At 34.0% G+C, this 10,008-nt stretch overlaps 1 protein-coding gene across 1 annotated transcript; it reads right to left on the bottom strand.

The window, feature by feature from the left end:
* Positions 1 to 5,250: 5,250 nt before the first annotated feature.
* Positions 5,251 to 7,910, bottom strand: LOC131048223 (linamarin synthase 2-like). Its single transcript, XM_057982114.1, has 4 exons — positions 7,415 to 7,910; positions 7,161 to 7,241; positions 6,893 to 6,991; positions 5,251 to 6,167 (listed from the first exon to the last, which is right to left on the bottom strand). The coding sequence occupies exons 1-4, from the start codon at positions 7,908 to 7,910 to the stop codon at positions 5,251 to 5,253; spliced, it is 1,593 nt and encodes a 530-aa protein (XP_057838097.1).
* Between the last annotated feature and the right edge of the window lie 2,098 nt (positions 7,911 to 10,008).

The following is a 10,008-nucleotide window of genomic DNA, read 5'->3' as shown; positions in this document are numbered from 1 at the left end:
AGATATAATCAAAATCCAAAAACAGAGTCTAAACTGTTTATTCATTCTTAAAAAGGTTCCAATTACGCTCCAACCTCTATACTTGTACATTCCATATCTCTATAGGTGTAGTGTTCTTTATTTTGTTCTCCTCCTCCAATTCCCCCTCCTTCAGTAGCTTCATGGCCTTCTTTTTTATCCTACTTTGCCCTGAAACAAACCCCATAGCCACCTTCCTCATAATAACATCAGTGATGACACACAAGGAACATAAGGAGTCACCCATTTGGTTGTATCACTCCCTGTAGGCTTCTATTTTTACTTCAAGATTCAGTACCCTCACTTGCAACTCCATAATCTAATTTTGCCAGTTCTTGTTGTTGTCTTTGTCCATATTTGAGGGCAACTATTGAGAGTAGGGCACCGTATCAACATCATCTAGAGAGTTATGAGGCAAGGAAACTGGATCAAAATCCTCCCCATCCTCCATGGATTCACTCTTAGCTTCAATTTCCTCTTTACAGTGCTCCTCTTGTTCCTAATCTTTAGCATGATATTCCTCATCCTCTATATCCTCATTTGAGGATTCATCATCATCTTCTGGGTTGAATTATTTAGCCAATTCATGAGTAGTACCTTTAGGTTCCATTTGAACCTTTTTATCCTTAGCCAAAAGTCGAGAAAACCTTCTCTCTCTTCAACTACTCTACTTCTCCCTCTCGTTCGACCTCTCCTCTTCCTTCTCAGAGTCCTATAAGTCAAGGTCGATGGTAATGCTTTTTTTGACAGATTCCTTGTCGATCTTTTGAGCCTTAATAGGGATTTTTTTAGGGGTTTCCAATTTCCTTTTGTTAGGGTTAATTTTGAGCAAAGCCACCTCAAGGGTTTTTAGTTCCCGTTCAGACCAAGGTTTCTTACCTTTATATTTGGTCGTAGAGTACTGTCAAACGAATGTAGGGGATTGGTCTCAATTACCTCAATTTTGACAAAGGAACCGTGAGATTCTTCCTTAGGTTCAGAATTACTAGGCAAGGTAAGTAAATAACTTCTATTAGGGGAATGGTAAAAGTCAAATTTATACATGATATATATGAGACCTTGATGTAGCAGGAGATTTGCGCTATTTGGAATGCAAGACTCAAGAGAAGTAAAAAGATAATAGGGTAAATTAATCCTATCTCCATGCCTAATGTGATTCAATATGGAAAAATGGCAACCATGCATAGGGGTATAGCGACCTTCTAAAGTGAAATGTTTCATAACAAAGCAGTTGACAATGGGATAGGGCTTAGGAAGGACAGAATGACCATACCCATTTTGCACCACCACTAGTCTCTCAACTTTCTCAAAGAATTTCTTCATAGAATGACCATACCCATTTGTAATCTTCATAGAATTGCCTTTCCACTTTATCCCCCTCATTTTTAAACCGAGTCACCTCTGCAATGAGCTCCAATGAGACAACAAAGGAGATACGACCAATAGACACCTCACCATTCTGCTAAGAGTTGCAGAATCTCATCGACAAATCTCTATTGTAGTTGTTTATGGTGAAAAGTGGAAACAACAATATTGAAAGACAAAATGAATTCAACCACAAAACCCTAGCCTAACAACAACAAAGATCCACTATAACATATGAAGATTACCTAAGACAATGCAAATCAAATGAAATCACAAAGATTATACCATCACATGTCCAATAGGGTTTGAATCTCCATTCTTCCTATCTCCATTGATCTTGCTTGATATATTTGCTCTTAGATTTTATGTGTGCACAAGAGCTCAACAAAGAACGGAAATGTGGTTGCAAGTAGGCTTGATCGCATATGAAAGTTCGAAAGCGTCGAGTAGTCGGGGTTGAATAGAATGATTAGAATGATTAGAATAGATTAGAATGATTAGGAGATTTAGGATTGATAATGAAGGAAGCATATCCTTATAGAGAAGACACTGTAAGAAATGGAGGGATAAGATTGAGAGGTGTAAAAGATAAATGGTCGGCTAAGATTAGAGGGTAGGTAAAAGAAATAAGAAAATAATGAGAGGGTAGAGATGAATGACATGTGTCATAGGTAGAAAGGGCTAATGAATTAATTAAATAAATAAAGATTTATTTAATTAATAGAGGAAGTGGGATCAATTAAATAAATAAGATATTTATTTAATTTAGGGAAAGGATAATTTAAATAAATAAAAGTATTTATTTAAATGAGAAATAAGGCTAGAAGAGGACAAATGAATTAATTAAATAAATAAAGATTTATTCAATTAATAGAAGAATTAGGCTTAAAATAATTAAATAAATAAAAATATTTATTTAATTAGATAGGATGATTTTAGGTGTCTACAGTAGCCTTTCATGGCCAAAAAGGATGTCATGCTTTCTCTACGAAAGACATCCCACACCTCTTCATTCTTTTCGAGTTCCTTGCAACTTTTCAGCTCTTTTCTCTTCAAAGGCCCCCCCATATTGATATATTTTTCCATAATGGTAAAACAAAAAGTTTGAAAGTGAATGAAAAATAAATTACAACTTTTAGAACTTGCCTTATCCGTTAAAAGATATTCATTAAAAAGGATATCTTTGGATTGATTGTTTTCCCTGTCCACACATGTGAGAGGGAAACTCACATTATGAGAATTTAAACAACTTTGAGAGACTAGCCCGCCGCCTTTCCATCAAATAAGTTCACCATCTTTAAAATCTAATATAAGGTGAAAAAGAAAAGGCTTTGTACTTCTAGCTTTGCAAATGAAATTAATAACATACTTGTCACCACTCTACTTAATAGACATCCAACATAGCTCCCAAATCAACCATCCCGTTAGCATCCTCATCATCCTCTCATAAGTCATAGGGCCAAAAATTTGAAGTTGAAAAAAGTTGTGTGCATTAAAAAGGATATGGGGGAAAGCAACCAAAGAGCCATTAAGTGCTCAAATAATTAATTGAGTCACACAAAAAGGGCTTAACCCATTCCTTGGCAAGGATATTTTAACCCAACTGAGCTCTCCATTTTGTTAAACAACCTCCAGTCCTTATGAGTTAGGCCAAGATTGACAGCTTCGTCGGCCGCATGATTCCCTTCTCTAAAAGTATATTGGATTTTGATTTTTCTAAAGAGGCCCATCAATATTTTACATTTTTCTATAACACATTTTATCTCCCAGGGAACATTCATATTACCTTTCAAGCAATTCACAATAAGTTTTGACTCACCTTCAAGGATAACATTTTGGCAGTTAAACTGATGGAGGCGTGAAAGACCCTGCCAAGATGTTATTGCCTGCACTTTGTTATTCAATCCTTTGCCCAAATTAACACAATAGCCTTCTATCATAAATACCTTTCAATTTCTTACGATGCCACCTACACTGGAAATATACCAGGGTTCCCTTTAGAGAAGCCATCAAAATTGCACTTTAGCCAGCTTTCCTCCAGAGGAGTCCAGATGCAACGAGCTTCCTTAAGATCAAATTGTGCCAATTCATTCTAAGAAGACTATGGGTAATTCCCCATCTCTACTTCAGTCTTAGGTCCATTAAGCTCGACATCACCTTAGAGTTCCCTGGTAGAGAAACATTAATGTTCTCTTTTACCTGTAGTTTTATGATGTAAAATAACACCTTGTTGCTTTAGGTTTCCTCTTTAAACACCCTATTATTATGTTCCTTCCACAAATTCCAAGTCATAAAAGGGGGAATTTGGAGCCAAAGATCCCTTATAATTGGATGGGTATAGAGACTAAGGGTCCATTGTTCAATAAAATCTTTCATGTTCTCTGGGAAGATCGAGCATATCATTAAATCCACAAGCAACTCATTCCAAATCTCCTTACCAAATTGACAGTGTAGAAACAAATGATTAATGCTTTCAAGATCTTTACAGCATAAAACACATATATTAACCAATGAGAAACCTTTTCTATTTAGAATGTTAATCGTCAAAATTATTCCATGAGCAGTGACCCACCGGAAACAATTAATCTCTGGTAAGAGGCCTTTAATCCAAACTTTTTTTCAGAAGAAGTTATCCTTGGGATCTTCAACAATGTTATTATAGATCAACTTGACCAAGAAGGCACTACAGGGGTTGAACCACCAGATCCACTCATCCTCCACATGAGGAGAGAAAAAGGAGCAATCACCTAAGTAGGTGTCCAAGGATTGCGCCTCTTTCAACATTTGATCTAAGAGATAAGCAGGGATATCCCTATCTCCCAACACCTTATCCACCAATATTTTCCAACTAGCCTTGTCCCCCTGCCATGAAATATAATCATGAACAAGATTTTCCAGCTAGGCTAAGGAAGAAAGGTTTTGCACTTTTTGCAACTTCAAGAATGTGGAAACTGAAAAGCATTTTATCTTAGAGTGTGATGCACTCAAACACAATAGGGATAAGTTTGTCAATATCTTAACCACTAGCATGTGGTATAATTTATTCAACGAGGAGTATATTGAGAAGATGGGAGCACTCATCATCAACTTGCATAGGCAAAGAATTAATCTGCAAAAGTTAGTTTTGATTGGACAAGCTATCCTTAGTCCGTGGACGTTAAAATTAGTTCTTTCTTTCTTTTTATAAACATGTATTAAGTCAATCCATAATGATCGATTAATATGGATAAGAATCTTGAAATTTGAATTTGAAAGTTTGAATTTTGAATTCATTTGCACGTGCCTTAAGATTGAACCAAATGGATCGTGAATGAAATAACAATGAACATATTCTTGAAATATAAAACAAATATATGAAAACAAGTACAAACTATTATAAATAGATTAAAAACAAGATTATCAAAAAAAAAATGTTATAAAAGTAATATTTTATTATTTAATGTCACATAAAAACATCTATCTAAATAGTAAAATCTAATAATATTAAAAAATAAATAAATGAATAACAAAATATAAGAATAAATGTATGTAAGAATAAATAAAAATAGAAGCATGTTCCAACCGATTGAAATACTAGGTAATGTCTATGGAGGGAGGCGTTTTCTATAGTGGAGATCTTTTAAACTTTAAAGAATAGATACGCCCTCACCTTGCGTATTTAAATTACGCACGTTTATCAAATGAATTAAAAAAGGAATGAAACGTGAACTTAACAACTCACAAGTGTACAACAGTGCACGAACCACAAGTACTCAGTCAACCATCCTCGGATGCAATATTATACACTCTAAATTCTGTCAAACAAATATCTTTTTCTACATAATTCATGAAGAGGGAGATGCAAAACATCCCAATCCATCAGAAGTGTTATTCATATATATCCATGTCATGGAGAAATTTAGTGAAGGTGTTGTAAGAAGATCCTCCTGCCTTCACAGCACCCATGGCACTGCCCTTCAGTTTGGCCACATTCTCTTTCATTTCTGCACATTCTTCTCCCATAGTTGTTCTCCACACAGAGCTCTTAATTTCCTCTGCCTCTATAAGTCCTCTCTGGTTTGGATTCAAGGCCAGCCCAATTTTCCAGACATGGGTTATATAAGCACAGTTAAGAAACTGATCTGCATAATAAGGCCAGCAGAGCATGGGAACGCCTGCTGTAATGCTTTCCATGGTGGAATTCCATCCACAGTGTGTGACAAAACAAGCTATAGAAGGATGAGACAATACAGACGTCTGTGGAGCCCATGATACTATGCATCCCTGATTACTGGTATTAACTCGTTTCAAGAATCCTGAAGGAAAGACTGCTTGCTTTCTGTCCATTAGATCAGACCTCACCACCCACAAAAATGGCTGCTTTGTGGCCTCCAGACCAAGTGCAAGCTCCTCCAATTGTCTTTCATTCAGAATTGCAATGCTTCCGAATGAGACATAAATCACAGACTTGGAAGAATGCTTGTCAAGCCAATCTAAGCACTCGAATTCTTCCCTCCACAGACTCTGATTGTTTGTAGTTTTCTCTCTTGGGAGATTGGAGATGAAAGGACCTATTGGACACATGCCCACTTCTTCTGGGAACATGTTAAGTATTGGAAGCTCTAGATCATGGAATGAGTTGCAGAGAACCCACTTGAGCTTCCTTAGTCTGTTCATGTTCCGAACCCAAAACTGAAAGCGAAACTCCTTGTCCGCCTTACTTCCAATCAGCCATGGAAGATTTGCAGAGTAGAGAGGTGGCATGGAGGCTAGATACTTGACCATTGCATGACCCTTTGGAAAACCTGCCATATTCAACCCAAATTAATATTACTTCACACCAAATATTTTCTTTATTCTGTTGACAAGGCCACAGTTAAGATTTGAAAAGTTTGAAAGGGGAAATAATCTTAAAACAACTCAATGTTATAACCATCTTATGGATCTAAACCAGAAGACTGGAGTATATAAATTTCTGCATTTCAATGGGGATTAGGAGTTTCTTTAAACATAACGATAAGTATATACCAGTGACTCTCTTGGTAATGGAACAGATAAGTAATCTGTTCTTAATTCTCTATATTTGATAAGCAACCTAGGTTTAGCAGAGAAAGCCACCATACTAAAAACGATATATACTTAAGAGCACCAGAAATTGAAAAGCACTCCATATTTAGGAGCAGTAGAAATTGAGAAAATGCATATTAAAAATATGAAAAACTCACACAATTTAATCCAAAAGTCTAACAAATTCAAGCACTATTTCTCTTGGAAAAGAGTTTTTATGTCTGTTGGATTACTGTACTACTCAGAGTTGATCTCTTGGACAAACTGCCATTATGGAGCTAGGTGAAAGATGCTAATCTTTTCAGCTGCATGTTTAATACATGAAAAGATAATAATATGAAATAATAAGATCTTTGACATCTGAAGGTTTTCATGTAACGGTGAATCTATATGTGGTATTAGAGTCTCAACCCATATGCAATTTCCTCAAGTTATATAAGAGGTGTTGGACTAATGGCAGCACCTCTCAGAATTATTCCATGGACTAACACGACTCTAAATCCAAATAAAGATGCCCAGTGCCCATTTGGATATTTTTGTGTAAGGACAAATCTCTCTATATCTAGAAAAACAAATAAACAACTAATAACGTAACTTAATTCGCCTTGTCTGTCCCTGAAACCATTTGCTGGTCTCAATTTTTTTTTAAATCTTGTTCAGTTGTTTACTATTCTTGCATATGCATTCTCTTGAACTCCTTAGAATAGAAGCTCCCAAAATTCAAGTCAGACCAAGTACCATTTTAAAATCCGAAAAAACGAGCTCATGTTCAAGTAGAGTTAAACCAAATACAGTGAGCTGAATTTCTACAACTAAAAACAAATTCACAGTTATTTAAATTAAGCTAAATCACCTACAACTCTCACTTATCATAACATATCATAGAAAATCAAAGCAACCAAATTAAGTCCAGGAACCAAAAACTGAAAGAAAGTAATTACACAATTGATCTGAGAGGAAAATAATCCATTTATAGAGTGCCCACCGTTGGATGGTATGACTCCCTTGGAGATGAGACTCGGAATGTGGTGAATAATGGCATAAGTAGCAATAAGTCCGGGCCAGAAAGCAGCAGCTGGAATGTTAAAATGATGTGCAACATCCAAAGCCCAACCTGCAAAAAAATCTGCAACCAAGAAGGTGACAGGGGGACAATCCCTGCTCTCATTGATCTCATAAATAAGATTGCGAAGCAAGAGAGGCATAGTATTCTCTGTTGCACTAGCCAATTTTGCAAAATCTGTCCTGCAATCAGATTCTGGCAGACCATCAGGGATATGTCTGAATTGAATCCCTTCTTCATCAATGCTATTGCTGAATGAGTTGAGTTTAAGCATGCGAGAATGAACGTGGTCTGTGTTGATGAATGTGACCATGAATCCATGGGAGCTCAGCATTTTAGCAAGGTGCATCATTGGATTGATGTGACCCTGAACAGGGAATGGAACAACAACTGCATGATGTCTTCGCCACATCACCATTCTTTCTCTCAATGACCCACACACACACAAATTCTCTCTGAATACAAGTGGTTTTATACTAAATCTGTGATATAGGATTCCAAACCGCCAATGTGAAAAAGAGTTGTGTTAATACGTCTTGTGGATCTAATTTGTATGAAACATACAGGATTTGACTTTCAGTTTTATATAATTAAATAGATAAGAACAGATGGTCAAGCAACAGCCTGCCATTAAAAATGGTGCAAGTAAAGTAACAAAACTATGGTGTGAATGGGTGCTCTTTTAGATAGCATTTGCAACAATTTCAATATTGGGTTTTGACTTCTAGTGTCGGTACATTTTATAACATGAAGTGTTGGAGATAAATTTATATTAAATCTTTTATTAGGTGGTATTGAGTGTTTACTAACTATGTTTTTTTATAAGATTTATAGTTTTATTTATAGGGTAGATATATTTTTCTTTTATATTAATTTTTTAATGATCCAATTTTCATTAAAATTTATATTCTTTTTGTTTAGTTTCTATAATGATTCAGTTGAAAGATAAATTAATAGTTTAGAGTAACATATTATTTTCAATGGTTGGATGTATTTAGGTGGCTAATAAGATTCTCAAATCATCTTTGCTTATTAAAAACTTTTTATGACCAAAGCAAAGTGACAAAACCTTACATATTGACTATAAACACTTAAATTTCATCATTTTCTATTGTTAACTCTACACATCAATTCATCATTTCTATTCTACTCTAACATCACCACATTGACTTATTAATTTAATTATTTAATTGTATTATATCATCACATTACATTAATTAATTGATTATCATTAAGTAGTTAGCTAATTCTTAATTAATTAATTTTTCATTGTTAATTAATTGATTCTCATCTTCATCCACTAACCTCACTTCATAATTAATTATTAATTCTAGCATACTTCTAATTATTAATTAACAATGAAGTGAGGTTAGTAGATGGAGATTGGAATTAATTAATTAATTATATAAATGATAGCCGACTATCCTTTCATTTTTATAAGTTTCATGCACACTCAACATGTCATTTTCAAAAGTCAATCTCTTTGACTCATTTAATTATATATTTTTTTAATTCCCTAGTTTATGTTTGTATATTCATATATAGAATAAATAAAATAAATCAAAGATATACAACTACATTTAAAATAAAATTGTATAAGAAAATTTAGAAAAAATCATCATCACATTGCAAAAATATTGTATGATCATTTGGGCATCTAAATTCCATGAGCATGATCATATCCATTTATTCCTTGATTGGAGGTTTGCATGTTGTGTGGAGTTTATTTTGTTTATTATTATTTTTTATTTATTTATTATTCATTCTAAATTTCTACACTCAATTCAAGATAAAGGGGAAATATGTAAATTATTATCCCCAACTTGAAGTGTTTGTCTTATAGGCAAGTGGATTACACACTCTTTAGAGTGATACCCATTGGAACCATCTAGTTAGACAATATCCTCACAAGTACAACTTCTAGAACTCAAAAGGATGCGAATTGGAATGATAAATTCATTATTGCTCCTTATTTTAAACCTTAGACTCTTACCCCTTCAACAACATTTGGAAAGAATGGCAATTAGTTTCTTGTCAAGTTGGTTAATTTGAGTAATCTTTGAGGCACAAGATTTCCTTCCCTACCTCTTCTATATGATGGAAATGTCTAATCCAAGTTAATGATTGAAATTTATATTCTTCAAGAAAAGTATTAAGCCCTCAAAGATCTATAAGAATTTCCTATGAAGAATTCACTAAACAAATTTATGTTCTTTCACATCATTCATACGATACTAAATAATACATACATACATAATTTTTAAATCATAATACATGAATAACACCCCTCCCAACACATTTCTATTTTTAAATACTCTATATTTTACCATGTAAATGAACTAGCCATTTTCCTATTATAGTTTTTAACCCAATTTTATTTCTACCTATTTTGTATTATGTATATTTATATCTATTTGTATACTAAGTATTTAAAGTAGTTATTTTGAATATTTTAAAAAATATTAATATCATTGAAATCTATAAATATTAATATATATTAATTCTTGAATATTATA

Source organism: Cryptomeria japonica, chromosome 10 (genome assembly GCF_030272615.1).
Source record: "Cryptomeria japonica chromosome 10, Sugi_1.0, whole genome shotgun sequence".
Taxonomy (NCBI): Eukaryota; Viridiplantae; Streptophyta; class Pinopsida; order Cupressales; family Cupressaceae; genus Cryptomeria; species Cryptomeria japonica.
Note: the sequence above shows the minus strand (reverse complement) of the source record. Positions and strands in the feature narration are given on the sequence as shown.